This window comes from Sphaerodactylus townsendi, linkage group LG04 (genome assembly GCF_021028975.2).
Source record: "Sphaerodactylus townsendi isolate TG3544 linkage group LG04, MPM_Stown_v2.3, whole genome shotgun sequence".
Taxonomy (NCBI): domain Eukaryota; kingdom Metazoa; phylum Chordata; class Lepidosauria; order Squamata; family Sphaerodactylidae; genus Sphaerodactylus; species Sphaerodactylus townsendi.
In genome coordinates, this window is record NC_059428.1 from 97,268,418 (window position 1) to 97,283,504 (window position 15,087).

General features: G+C 41.5%; 1 protein-coding gene across 1 annotated transcript in view; it reads right to left on the minus strand.

The window, feature by feature from the left end:
* Positions 1 to 15,087, minus strand: part of TBC1D8 (TBC1 domain family member 8) — a 49,473-nt gene that overhangs the window by 8,501 nt on the left and 25,885 nt on the right. Inside the window, 9 exon segments of the mRNA XM_048492610.1 lie at positions 1,049 to 1,334; positions 1,970 to 2,087; positions 2,289 to 2,503; positions 3,316 to 3,403; positions 3,406 to 3,468; positions 3,936 to 4,097; positions 4,985 to 5,176; positions 6,045 to 6,252; positions 10,541 to 10,781. Of these exon segments, the coding sequence (XP_048348567.1) occupies positions 1,049 to 1,334; positions 1,970 to 2,087; positions 2,289 to 2,503; positions 3,316 to 3,403; positions 3,406 to 3,468; positions 3,936 to 4,097; positions 4,985 to 5,176; positions 6,045 to 6,252; positions 10,541 to 10,781 (1,573 nt within the window).

A 15,087-nucleotide genomic window follows, 5' to 3' on the forward strand; every position in this document is an offset into this window, starting at 1 on the left:
TATTGAACCTGTTCTTTCCAGATGCTAAGGGTGAGGCTGCTGCTAGAAGAGTGCAACCCCTCTAAGTTTAGAAAAGAATCAGTAGCATTGAAAGAATGCTTCTATATATGGACTTGCATCAACAAGAAACCAAGTTACCGCTTTGTATAGTCAACAGTTTTCACTGTCGGAATAAACTGGCTGTTGTGGGTTTTCAGGGCTGTGTGGCCACATTTTGGTAACTGTAACTCCTAAAGTTTTGTCCACATCTTAGGCCGTTTCTGCATGGCCCCCTTGCGCCCCCACGCCGGCAGGAGTTCCGTCGGCGTGGGGACGGGAGCCTGCTCGCACGCAAGCGTGCGAGCAGGCAATGGGGAGGCCGGCAGAAGGCAGGGCGGCTCAAGACCGAGCCGCTTCTGCGCGCTTCCCCGCTTCTCATTTACTGTGCCGTCCTGAAAGCCTGCGAGTCTTCGCTTCATCGCTTCGCCCTCCCACCCCTGGAGGTCAGAGGACAGTGTGGGCGGGGCTGGCACGCTTCCGCAGGCTTAATGCAGGAAGACACAGTGCAAGTGGGGCAGGAGAGGGAGAAAGCGTCTTCTCGGCGGCGCGGTTCGCACCACGCCGCAGGGAAGACGATCTTCCCCAACAACAACCCTTTAAAGGGTTGTTGTTTAGGATGGCTTGACGCCACTTCTGGGGGGAGGGAAGAGATGCCAGGTCGCCGCCGCTGCGTTGCAGCAGCGGCGCTTCGTGCAAAAGGCGGCCTGGGGGCGCCTTTTTTGGCGCCCCCAGGCCGTCGTAAACGGGCCGTGCAGATACGGCCTTACAGACTTCTGAAGATGCAGCCATAACTACACCCAACCATGGCCACAAAGAACAGAAAACCCGAAGCAGCTAGATAACACCTTTTTATTCATAAGGGTTTGGAAGCTGTATTACTTTGGGCTGACACTGAGGAGCGCAACATTCACATCTAGTTTCCCATTATCATCACTGTTATTTAATAAGTGGCCAACTCGTTTCTGGACCACAGAAGCTCAGTTTAGTATGACAAAACTCAGAACCATACCTGCTAAGGATCATCAGGGCATGCCCATCATCCTTGCTATTACAGAGCTCCACAGCATTAGCCTCCAGAATAGCCAAGCCAAACTGGAAGATGGCTTTGATCCCATCGAAGAAGAAGCAGTCCACAACATCAACCGCACTTTCCAAGGGCATAATGCTGAGGAAGAGGGTGAGAAACCATGACAGGGACACAGAAGACAATGTGGAGAGGTCTTTCATATGTTCAGCCAGTTCTGGAAGCTGCTCTTTTATTAGCTCTTCAAACACAGACTGATCTACCTGAGCACCTGTAAACCACAGGGGGTTATGTTAGCCAAAGTTGAAATGATTACTCACTTTCACAAGACAAACAAATGTAATTCATAGCTTAAAAGCATGCAAAACAACTAGGGCAGCTGGTCTTGTCAACCAAGAGTTCACTGCATCAGTTCAAACCTCCCTCCTCTTCATGGTCATTTCACAATGTTGAGTTGTCTACCTGGCAGTGCTTTTTGTACACTGTAAAGGGAAAAATTAATGCACAACACTCTTTGGGGAGTTTCTATGAAATAATATTGCCTGAGGTCTAAAAGGCACACAAAAACTAAGTATGAGTAGAAACAATTGTCAAAACAAAGCAGCAACAAGGGATTTATGCAATAAAACTAAAGCACCATATATTTCCTTCTGGACTGCACGTATAATGTATTAGCCAATCCTAACAATGAAAAATAAGCAATGCAACTCTTTCCTGCCCAGAATATAGCATTCAGACATCCATAGGAAGGCTTTTGATAAAGAAAACATTTCTCAAGCAACAGTGCTGTTACTGAACTCATTACAATGAGGATACACTGTATATTGTACACTGTATATTTATCGCTGGTTCCCAGAATTAAGAAATAAGACAGAGACTGAAGAAGAGGGGTGCAGGAACTCTCACCTATCACCCTGTGGTTAAAATAATCTGGAAGCATCCTCTCGCAAACAGCAACCAGCAGCCAAAAAGCTTCCTCCTCTTTGGCATACAGCAACAAAACAGAGGTTAATATATTCATGGACTGTTAAAGAGATCAAAGAAGAAAGACTAAGTTGCAGTAATATCTGTCAAAAAACTTCTTAAGGTTTTTAAGAAGACTACAGCATTCTCCAATCCAGCGACAGTTTAAACAGACAGTACATCTTTAAATTAAAGGTATTACAGATGAAGGATTGGTGCAAGGAAGTACCTTCTACATTTTGATGACCTTACAGATTTTTACCTGACAATATCCAATTTTGGGGTTTCTGTGGGCATAAGCTGTCAAGACTCTTCTCAGTGCAGCTATGCCTGTTTCATTCTGGAAGGCAGGGTGCTCAGGTAATGAGCGATGCAAGTCACGTTCTATTTCCTCTGTTGCTATGCAACACATACCCATGGACACCTCTACTAAGTTTTCATAGTAGCCAGGATTACAATACAAATCCGTCATAGCATCTGAAGGAAGAAATAAATGCAAAATAGAAGATCAAGTGTGAATTTAAGTATGTTTAACAAAATACTTCTATTTGTAGGGGGAAAGTCTGTGCAGGGCTGATCTGCAATACTTATGCAACTCGATTCTGTATTTGCTGAACATGTTTCTTAACAAAAATTCAGAAACATTCTCTAAAATACAGCATTCTCAGAAAATTAAACATAGGCCTGAAAAAGTCCCAAGAGTTCAATAAGCCGTCTTGGTGGTGAGCTTCACATAACTTATTTAATTTACGTATTTATGGATAGGCCTACTAGGATTCTCTGTCCTAAAACAAAATTCAGGTTGAAGAAATTAAACATTTTAGTGCTGAATATGAATTCTAGCTGACAAAACTCATGATCTCTGGATTATCAGCACTCCTGCTTGGAACTTGCAACAAAAGATTTGACCATGAAGCTTCTCATTTCAGTTTTTTGTAAGAAGTATGTCTCAGTCAAGTCTGCTAACTTGTGATATGCTATAATTGGTAACAATTATTTATGCACTCTGATAAAAATTACTATTACATTGTTTTGAACATTAATACTGAAAAAAATTATTATTTAACTGTAGTACTGATCAGAAGAGAATGTTTTTCTGCCCTTTGTAATCACCAGAGGAGCTTCTTTTTCACTTCTACAGAATGGAACTGGACTATATCTCTCCATCATTTCCCTTTCTCCTTCCAAACTGCAAGTCGTCAAAGACCACACCTTTTCTACTGGCTTCTTGCCCCAGTGAAATGACTGGCCAAATCTGATATGGAAATGGCAAGTTACAGATTTCTTACCTGAGAATAGAAGCCACAGTTTGCCCCTTAAAGATTCTGGGATTCCCATAGCAACAAGTTTCCTGATTTTTTCTGTTCGAAACATGCAGAGACTGTTCTGCCATACTCAGAAAAATGGTCATTCCATAGTCTCTCCTTGATTTGTTCTCTGGACTGAAAGCCAAAATATGCATGTTAAAGCTATCTTCTGTATTACTTATAGTAATTACTTACTTACTTATTACTTCTGTATTATTTATAGTAATTACTTCTGTATTACTTATACTTACTGTATAGCACAAAGCAATATCCCCGTTTTTAAAGAAAGCTATTTATTGGTAGAAATATGCAAACAAAAACAGACCATAAAGGGGCAATTCTTCTTTACTGTCCAAACTTCACGTCAACGGCAGGTCAGAAACTACGAAACTGATTTGTAAACTTGATTTGTAAAACCATAGATGCAGGTGAAATGTTAGGAGCAAAAACTACCAGACCCCGGCCGCAACAGCCCGGAAAACCCACAACAGCCAGTTGATTTTGGCCATGAAAGCCTTTGATAGTATATTGATCTGGACATTCTCAGGAACTTTTGAGATAGGAATGTTCTCCCCAACAATGGAGCCAATTCTTTCACATACCATCCGAAAGTCTAGTCCATCCATTCCAGACTGATGAAATGTTGAACTCAAAGCCTCGGCATTTAGGAGGAGTTTGCTATTTTTTTCATCTCCGTTGCTTTGTGAAGTTACTACTCCTGGTTCCCCAAACTGATAATTAGAGCATGCTGAATGAGAGTTCTGCTACAAAAGAAAGAAAGATTTTTCTGAACCAATTTGTAAGCCACACTGTACAATCTAGATTTTTTAAAAATGCAGCTGAACAGTATTAAACATCAGCAGATAATTTTGCAAGCTCCCTGGTTTACTACAAGCAAATGATAAAGCTCAAAATGTCTCAACTGTCTCAAATAAATACATATTTTCACTAGGAAGTAAAAGGTATTCTTCCTATAACACAGCATTGTCTTGCTATCTTCCTGGATGAATGTATGTACATTTCATTTTGCTGTTTTAACAAAAAAAATCAGATTCTGAACTAACTTTCAAACTGTTTTTCATGGAACAAATATGCTCCTTACTACAATTTAATATTTACACAATACCATCATGGACAAGCCCTGATAAAGATGGCCCAGGCTAGCCTGATCTCATTAGCTCTCAGAAACTAAGTATGGTGAGATCTGCTTAGTACTTGGATGGCAGACAACCAAGGAATGCCACTATGCACGGAATGGCAGTGGCAAACTACCTCTGTAAGTCTCCTGCCTTGAAAACTTTATGGGTTTGTCATAATTCAGCTGCCACTTGACAGCATTTTTACACACTCACCCAGTAGAAAAACATATACAAAAATAGTTCCACAAAATACTTTTGTCTTATGCCATTAGAGGACAAGATGCTCTTTCCTCTAGTGAGAAACAGATAAAGGAAGTGAAGCATTTTTTCAGCTTTTTGCTAACAGGTCTATGGGGAACGCATAGTGGCATTTCAAATCTTCACTGCTTATTTTTCTTCCTGAATTTTACTTTCGGGAGCGGAGATTTCAGGTTTCTTCTCTGAGAGGTCAGTACAGTCAAACTTTCAAGCAGTGAAATATACATCATTAAAACATGTCAAATGTTTAATACCATATCTTTGTTTTTGCTGTTGCAGAGTGCTGGGTTGCTAGCCTTTACTTGTTTCAGTCTCAAAAGCAGATTCTCCACCAAGGTATCCCTGTTCTTCAGCTCAATGAACTGAAATGCTGTCTTACTTTTGATGCTAATAATGATGGGATTTGGAAGTAAGCTAGTATCCTCCATCTTCTCAATGGTAACCACCTGTTTAAATAAAAAGTACAAAATGTATTTATCCACAAGATTCACAGAAGCCTCCTAACAAATAAGCATTATAAAACAGAAAAGATTGTAACAGATGCATCAGAAGCAGCAAATACATTTTAATTCACAGTTAATTAGTGAGATATATAAGAAGTAGGTGGCTTAAGCAACAGCTCTTATGATGACAAGGTTGAATCCTTGTACTTGCTGTTAAGTAATTAACAGCCAGTGTCCTCTTCTAGTTATTTGCTTGCAATTAGTTTTTACAAGTTTCACAACCAGTAACAGTCCACAGAAAGAACAGGAAGACACTGGTAAGTAGGACACACCAGCTGAAGTGGATTGATTTAACAACGTATTTACCAATGGGGACTCAAAGCAGCTTATATAATTCTTCTCCATTTCATTCTCACAGTACAGTGTTTGACTTGCCCAAGGTCACCCAGCAAGCTTCCATGGTGGAATGGGGATTCAAACCTGGATCTTCTAGATCCCAGTCCCACACTCTAAGCACTACACCATACCAGCTCCCAGGCACAATTGCGTTTCTACAGTATTTTCATATTATTTTTCTGGTAAAGTCTATAACTTGCACATTTTATATATAGCATATTAATAATTAATATCTTACAGTGAAGACACATCACTTACTTCAACATGCATACTTTGATCGAGAAGTTAAATACCACACTAATACTGTTATCTGAAGCATTTTAATGCTGGTTAATGACTTGCAATAAATACACACTCTTCTACTCGAGGCTCCTCCTCCCTCAAGCAACATTTTAATCAACAAAGTAATTTGTCATAAAAATTATGTATTTTATAAACAAACATTTAACAGCAACATACAAAAAAAGATTCCAACCTCAAATAGTGGAATGAGAACATTACAGCAGCCATCTTCTTTACTGGCAAAACAAACATAGCTGTCTGAGGTATACATCCTTCCAGCCGTATGACAGCGGCTAAAGGGTGTCCAGAGAGAACAGTCTAGAACTTCATGCAGCCTCTCCTTCTTGGGCAGCCTGAAGAAGGCTCTGAAGTACTCGTTCTGTGCTCTGGCTTCAAGATCCCTTTAAAAAGAGAACAGAGTCAATAAAATATGCTGCCACAGGAGGTGGTGATGGCCACTAACCTGGATAGCTTTAAAAGGGGCTTGGACAGATTTATGGAGAAGTCGATCTATGGCTACCAATCTTGATCCTCCTTGATCTCAGATTGCAAAAGCCTTAGCAGACCAGATGCTCAGGAGCAGCAGCAGAAGGCCATTGCTTTCACATCCTGCATGTGAGCTCCCAAAGGCATCTGGTGGGCCGCTGCAAGTAGCAGAGTGCTGGACTAGATCAGGGGTAGGGAACCTGCGGCTCTCCAGATGTTCAGGAACTGCAATTCCCATCAGCCCCTTTCAGCATGGCCAATTGGCCATGCTGAAAGGGGCTGATGGGAATTGTAGTTCCTGAACATCTGGAGAGCCGCAGGTTCCCTACCCCTGGACTAGATGGACTCTGGCCTGATCCAGCAAGGCTCTTTCTTATGTTCTTAAATTTTGTTTCAAGACTAAAACTTAGATTTAATCTATGAGATTAAATTGTTTGTCTCCAAAATAGTTGAAAATGAAGTTGCGTTGCTAAGCATTCGATAAGGCATTTAAGATGACACAGTCAACTATGGTAGCCTTCCAAGGCCCTGCTGCAGGAGCCCCTGCCTTTTGAGATTAGGCAGGTTGCAATCTGGGAGAGGGCCTTCTCGGTCATGGCACCAACACCCTACCTAAGGAGACAAGTATCCTCTTCTGTTGCCATCTTCTCCCAGTAGGTGAAGCCTTTCTTGTTTGGCATTCCCTCATTGATCCTTCTTTCCTGCCCAATGTTTACATTTTTTAAAAATAGTTTTTGTATGTATTTTAGTGCTGGTTTTATAAGTTTTTGTTGATTTTAATTGTTCTATGTAATTTTATTACATATGATTTAATTTGTCAGTCACTTTGCAGTCCTTTGTGAGGGCAGAAAAGTGGTATATGAATTTTGTCAAAAAAAGAAATAATGAGAATACCTTTAAATACAAATGGCTTGTTTGCCATTATCATTACCACGTTGGATACTAAAAATCAATGGGTTGAATTCCATAGCCAATTTCAGCAGATAGAAATAAGGTAATTTTTACTAAATGCCCCTCCTACTGCAGTCTGACCCCTCTGTAATCTGTTCCAATCAATACAGAGAATATTAAATATTAGACTGAAGCCAGCATTTTGAAAACAGAACCCCTCCTAACCCTTTTCCTCCTTAAAAGTACAGTATATCTGCAGAAGTTATTTTACATTGGAAAATAATATTGGAAAAAATATTGGGGTCTTGTTTCCTGCTTTGTGCAAAGCACGTTCACAACTTTCATTTAAAGTCAACTCCATGATGATGGTGTATGTGAGGAAGTCAGTAATGTGGAAACTGTTCTTTTAGGAACTCCCCAGGATGAAAGGTAATAATTACTTCCTCCAGTGTCTTTCAGTTCCCCACTAAAACTTAGTTAAGAAACAGCCACAAATTTGTCCTATCTGCAACTAATGCAGGTTATTTTATTTACTTAACTCTGCGGCCATTTATGCATTTGTGATCTCCTTTACATTGAGTATACATTCCCTTCAGATTGGATTCTCAGTTATGCATACTTTTTACTTTCTTCAAAACTCACTGCACTCTTAAATTAGATAATTTCCGTGTTTTTCAAAACCTGGTGAAGTGTGACTCCCTCTCTTAAATGGAAAGCAAAAGGAATCAGCATGCATTTCCCTTTCTTTGGGTTTTCTCACTCCTCCCCCATCCCTTGTTTACCTCAGTAATTCCTTCTACTCTCTGGGCCAGCATTATAGAGCAATCCAAAGGGCTTCCTTTTTTAAAGAAAAAATTAAACACTTTGGGTGTATTGCTTGAGCAACAGACCCTTGAAACTGACATGAGATTTATAGTCTAGCAATGTAACACTAGACTACAGGCACTTCCCCCTTCCCCAAGGAAGAAGTGGACAGGCAAAATAGTGGATCAACTGGGGACACTTCGCAGTAGGAGGATCCCTGTTTAAACAAAAATCCCAGTGCAAAGCGAACAGCCATGCAGGAAGCAATAAAGGCTCAAAAGCCCCGTATTCAGAGTTTCCAAGTTTCCAGTGGTGTTTTTTTTTTTTTTTTGCATTTTTAGGCACAGGAAGAGGGACAATTTGGATTGGGGTCAGGGCATAAACCTGCACCATTTCCCCCAACCTGAAACAGATCTAGGGTGTACCCATTTGGCACATTTAGCTAAATATAAAAGTATGAGTAAATGTAACTCAACCGGGCATACAGAGGTTCCCCAGCCGGGCATACAGAGGTTCCCCAGCGTCATTTTGGGTTGAGAAAACAACATGGTGGGTGGCAGCCTTTTTTAAAAAAAAACCGTTCCTCACATGCGACCATACTAATCCAAATAAGGTCTCCATTCTCCAGAAGAGTTTTAAAAAGAAAACACTCCCAGCACAGAACTAGTTTTGCTCTGCTGCTTCTTGACAGTCTACTTTAGACCCAATACCTACAGCAGGTGTGTTAAACCTATCAGGCCCATAAGCTAGCTGAGGCAAACCCTGCCCCCGCCCCCATCAGTCCAGGCACCTACTGACGCTGCTTGTGATCTGGTCTGTTGAGCTCACAGCAAGCTTGCCAGTCTAAGCAACCACCCCACCCTACTGTGGAATCACCAGAAGAGGCAGCCACCCCACCCCCACCCCCGTGCTAATCTGGGCTAGCAAGCCTGCTGCAGATCCACCAGGTGAGGCATACACCCCCAGTGCCAACCACCTCCTCCAGTGCCAAACTGAGCTGGGAAGTTCACTGTGGGCTCATCAGTCAAGGTAACCACCCTCCAGCGGAGGCAGCCATCCCACCTCTATGCGGGCTTGTCAGCGGAGGCAGCCACCATCTTCAGTACTGATCACCTCCCCCAGTGCTGTTCTTGGCTGGCAAAGCCACTGAGGGTTTGCTAGCTGTGGTATCCACCGCCAGTGCCAACCTGGGCTGGTAAGCCTAATGCAGGCTCACTGAAGCAGCTACCAACACCACTGCCACCCAATGCTGATCTGGGCTGGTGAATGTGTTGTGGGATTGTCAGCTGAGGCAGCCACCTCCACCCCCCAAGTCAGGACCAACCAAGTCACATTTATGCCACAACCAACCCTTGTAACAAATGAGTTCAACACCCCTAATCTAGAGCTTTATCTTGTGGATCTTCTTTAAGGGAGGAGCCTTCTGATGTCTGCTGCCATACAGCCCTCCTCAACAGGGTTAAGCCCAAGTCAAATGTAATTATCAAAGTAGCATACACTGTTAATCTTTAATGAGTTTGAAAATTAAACAGAATTCTGCAGGATTAAACACAGCAAAACTGCCCTGGATCCAAGTTTAAACTGCACTTTTGCTAAGGAGAGGTGGGCAAGTCACACTATGAGGCCCAGAACTGCAGGACCTGGCTCAGCTCCACAGGGGCTGCAGGGCTGAGATGTTTCATCAGGCATATGGAGGAGGACAGCAGGGGGTCTGTCTAATCTAGCTGACCTCCCTTCTCCTTTTCCTTTTTGTCTCAACTTCTTTTCCCTTTCCTGCCTTTTTTACCCCTCCCTGATTGCCATCCTTGTTACTACTATTTTTATTAGTTTTAAGGGGGCACTATCTTTAATTATAATTAAGAACATAAGAGCCTGCTGGATCAGACCAGAGTCCATCTAGTCCAGCACTCTGCGAATTGGTCCAAATTTTAATTGTTAACCTTTATGTTGTATTGGTTATTCATTTTAATTGCATAATTTAAATACCGTCAGCCATCCTGAGCCAGACTCTGATCAAGAAAGGGCAGGGTAAAAATCAAATAAATAAATAAATAAAATAAGAAGCACCCCACTCCATACAATTACTCCATACGTTTAATCAACACAAAAAATACTGAGACCAAAAGACAAAATACACTATTAGACAGGAAATTCTCACGCATGTCCCCCTCAGCAAGGCATGATGATGATCATCAACAACAACAACAAAAAGAGAAATGCTGTCTCATCAAGAATATAAAACATGCAGATGTGCAACATGGTAGTATGGATCTTGTAGAAAGAACCTTTTTTAAAAGACCATTAACAGAAAAATCCTAAAAACACATTTTGAATGTATTAGTACAGAGCGTACAGAACCAATTCAAAAGGCGACTGTTGCCTTTTGTTCACTGTCCTTTCCCAGGTATGTTTGTTCTTTATTTAGATTTAATCAATGCACTGAGGCAAAAAGGGAGGAGGGCCTGCTTATGTGCCCTTCAATGAAATACATACAATTTCAAAATGTACCTCTTGGTAACCTGAGTAGGATCTTGTAGACCTGGATCCAGTTCAAAGATCTCATTATCCAATAATCTTCGAAGAGTTACATCTGCCAGCTGCTCCATTATCCTGAATGCCTCATCAATATTAAGGAACATGGAAAAATCACGTTCTTTACTTTGAGTGGTGATGCGAATAATGTCAGTCATAAAGATATTGGAGGTTCTTTCCAGCTTCTGGACATCGACCCAGGGAATTATAAGTTTTACTGCCATTACAGAGAGACAAAAAGATTTGTTCAAGTACACAGACATCAGAATCCCCAATAAATCACATACAATCCTCTGAACGCTCATTTGGAAGTAAGTGCTACTGGATTCAATGGGACATTGCCATGTAAGTTCATACACAGTAACATACAGAAGGCAAAAGTTCATATAGGCCAGTGATAGAGAACCTTTTTGAGACTGAGTGCCCAAATTGCAACACAAAACCCACTTATTTATCGCAAAGTGCCAACATGGCAATTTAACCTGAATACTGAGGTTTTAGTTTAGAAAAAACGGTTGGCTTCGAGGCGTGCGTTACTCAGGAGTAAGCTTGGTGGTAGTTGGTGGCTTTTCTTTGAAGCAACCGTGCAACTCTTCCAACAGGTGAATCACGATCCTAGGAGGGTTTACTCAGAAGCAAGCCCCATTGCCAGCAACCAAGCTTACTCCCAGGTAAAGGACCATGCTTTAGTTCTTCACATGAAAATCAGTGGGGTTTAACAGCACTTAACAGGGTTACCTACACTGCTTTCCCAAAACTAGGTCTTAGGTTTAATGCTAATAATCGAGCAAAGCAGCCCAGGCCAGCCTAGATGTGTGGGGGGGAGGGCACTCTGTTTGCACGTGCCCATAGAGAGGGTTCTGAGTGCCACTTCTAGCACCCGTGCCATAAGTTCGCCACCACTGATATAGGTGGCTTCTAGACAGATACAAACACATGGCACAGAAGTCAGCAGGATGTCACCACCACTTGCTGTGGCTGCCACTTGTTCCTCCCTTTTCTCCATCTGTGCCTGTGCGAAAGGATAGGGGCAACAGTGGTGCCCATGGCCTGGAGGCCCCTTTCCTCACTGAGCTGTACATAGGTCGTAGGGAAAAGGAGGCTTTGGGGTCACAGATGGATCTCAGTATAATCAAGAACAAAAGGGGAAAAAGGACCATTCAATGAATTTTATTCTTTATTTAGATTTAGTCAGTGCAATGAGGCAAATGGGGGAGGGACTAAAAAAATCTATAAGAGCTGCTTAAGCGACCTTCAATAAATTACATACAATTTTGAAATGTACCTCTTGGTAACCTGAGCAGGATCACAGGGAAGCAATAACTTGTAGTAGCCAGCTGCCTCCGACCATTTTGAAAGCAAGGCTGAGTTTTGCTCTTTTCCTTGCAGTGGCAATGGAAGGAGCATCCACACACTCCAAACAGTCTTCTCTGAAACCTGAGAAAAATGTGGGGTGGCCCAGGAAGGCCATGAGCTGCACTAAATACAAACACAAAGTCATGTGGGCATTCCCCTTTAATCCAGGGGCTTCCTGCTTCTCAGGCAGGGAAAATCTTCTTGTGGAAGCAGTGTGAATTTTGTGATCACTGCTCTTAAGGATCAATAAAACAATGTTACTCCAAGCATGCTCCGTGTATGTTTCCCAATGGTGATGGAACACACAGCCAGTGCTGGTGTTAAGCTCATTGTGTGACCTTATGCTAACAACTCCCTCAGACTAAGCTACCTCAAAGGTTGTTACAAGAATAAGGTTGTTATAAGAATAAGAGGGGGAGACCATGTCTGCTATCCTGAATTCTTTGGCGTAGGAGTGTGCATTTGTGTGTGTTTGTGAGGGGTATAAGTTAATAAAAATACATAATGCCTTAAGCTCAAACTAACATTTTACAATGAGCTTAAAATGCAAACTACAATTGGAGATGTTCTTGAGCCCTTGATGAATGATGCTGCAACTAGAACAGAAAAACCAGTTGCAGTTTTGGGTAGGCAAATGTTCTGAGTGGAAGAAAAAAGGAAGCTGGATGATTTCCCCTCAAACTGGAACACGATTAATTTAGTCGTTGTCCAATCACAATCTCTAGACATACAACTGTCATATAAGCCACTGTGCCAGTTATGTCATTACTAGGAATGGAGCTACTGTAGATGAAGTCAAGCACTGTAATAGCAGTGGCCTAATATTAGGCAGAGCCTGTCTCAAAAAAAGGTTTCTAGGCATTCTTTTTGTGTGCTTGAACATGTGAAACTTTCTTACACTGAATCAGCCCCTTGGTCCATCATAGTCAGTATTATCTACTCAGACAACCAGTGACTCAGATAGAGGTCTTCCACATCACCTACCACCTTACCCTTTGAGCTGAAGATGCTGGGAACTGAACCTGGGAATTCTGAATGCTAAGCAGATGGTCTGCCACTGAGCCATACCACCCCCCCCCCCCAACCTCTGGAAAAGGCCCAGCAAAGCCTATTCTCATTCCTAGCCCAGGCTACATGTGTAGAGGCAGGTAGGTAAACTGCCTTTACAAGTACTGGTCTCTCCCAGCTTAGCTCCAAAAGTAATTCTGCCTCGAACAATCCTAGATTAGGGCCCAGGCTGTTCCCATCTTGCATTGTCAAGAGATGGCTTCATCTTCATCCAGCAACGAAGTTCTAAGTTCAACGCAGCTTATTCTAGGTAGACTTGTACATAAACAGCAAGTATGAAACAAGTCCTTAGCGGCTTTTTTCAATATACTAATATGACCCTACTCTATATTAGAGGTGACTTCATCAGGAATGGCTTGAGACACATTTAAAAGATAGATGGCATCCTATCCCACTTTGAGCACTGAGGCAGTCCTACACTGCAGACCGAGGAACAGTTGTTCAGACAAATGAAAATTCAGCCAGTTAACTGCCACAAATTAACCTTATTCTGCAAACTGTAGAGCAGGTTCTATAATCCATTGTCCAAAGTGATGGGATAGAACTTCCCACAGAACATTCCTGAAAACGCTTCTCCCTTCTAGGCTTTTAGCCTGAAATGGGAGTAATCTGTCACGCTTTGCCAGTTTACACAGCATTGTTCATATCATTTAGTGTTCTACAAAGGGGTTCTAAGGTGTCCTTTGTGAACAATGTGAGAAGACTGAATGAACAATTTGGCACTGTTCAATTTTGAAACTGTCACGGGGTGGGCACCCACAAAGCTGCAGCTATCAGGCCAACTCTGATAACAGCTTTTATAAATAAGGCACATTTAAGAGCTTCCCCTCAACAAACTGGGTATATCAGCAGATTGAAATAAACGAAAGCATCAACAAAGACTTACTGCACTTATATAAACAACCACTGATGTACTGGTTTCTCCCAGCAGATTTAATCAAGATGACAATGACTATGCAATCACATGATTTCCTGTAGTCACAAGGCTTGATCTATGACACTAAGTAATATCCTTCTGCCAAAAAATCTAGTATAATGACTCCTTTGTTGCCAATTTGTTCACGGTCATAAGATAAAAGTATCACAGTCAACATTTTCAAACCTTGGCCAGTATTATTTAATAAGCTCTGAAAACTCAAAGATAATTATAGAGACTTGACAACAGTAGCCGCAAACAAAAAACTAGGGCAATCTCCTTACTTTAACCTAATCAGTGAAAAGCAGACAAAGATATATATATATTTACATCCATGGAAAGAAACACAAAACTTCATTTATGAGGATTTTTAGGATTCCTTGTCCTCAGAAGCTCATAGTACAAACCGAAATCAAAATATCTGAATTTTTATTTTAAGGAAATGAGCACACAGAGTCCTTAACCAACTCTCTGCTTAGTCTGAACCACAAAATACAGGTGCGTGAAGGAAAAGGGTTTTGTATTACTTCCAGAGGACGTCCAGAGTGGTGTCACACAGTCGAATTCCTCTGGCAAGAAGACAAACGAGTGAGAAAGGCAAATATGAATGGTGGTTTTCTGAAAGACATTGTGGCTACCCGTTAACATAAAGGCAAGACTATTCAAAAATATATTTAACATGTTTGTGCTCTCCTATATTATGGTAGCCCCTTTCGTACACCGTATCTCCATTTCATGTGTTCTGGGAAAGTTTTATTTACTGCCCCCTCCCCAGGCTGACTGGCTATCCCACTTGGTTATAAGAATTTATCTTGTTTAAGACTGTTCAGCAGGTGTCCATGTAACACAGTTAAGGTACTATGGATTTGGTGGAAAACAGAGAAAGTTTAAGCAAAAATGTCACCATTATTAGTCCAAGCATAGTTCTAGAATATATAACAAACCGTACCAAATAACAGAATTATATTTTCTTACATCACATATTAACATTCTATCACATATTAACATTCCATCAAATGTTTTGGGTTACCAACAATGGCAATTTAACAGTTGTTTTATATGAGCCAGAATCGTTTACATACCATGTTTCCCCAAAAATAAGACAGTGTCTTATATTAATTTTTGCTCCCCAAGATGCGCTATGTCTTATTTTCAGGGGATGTCTTATTTTTCCACTTCACAG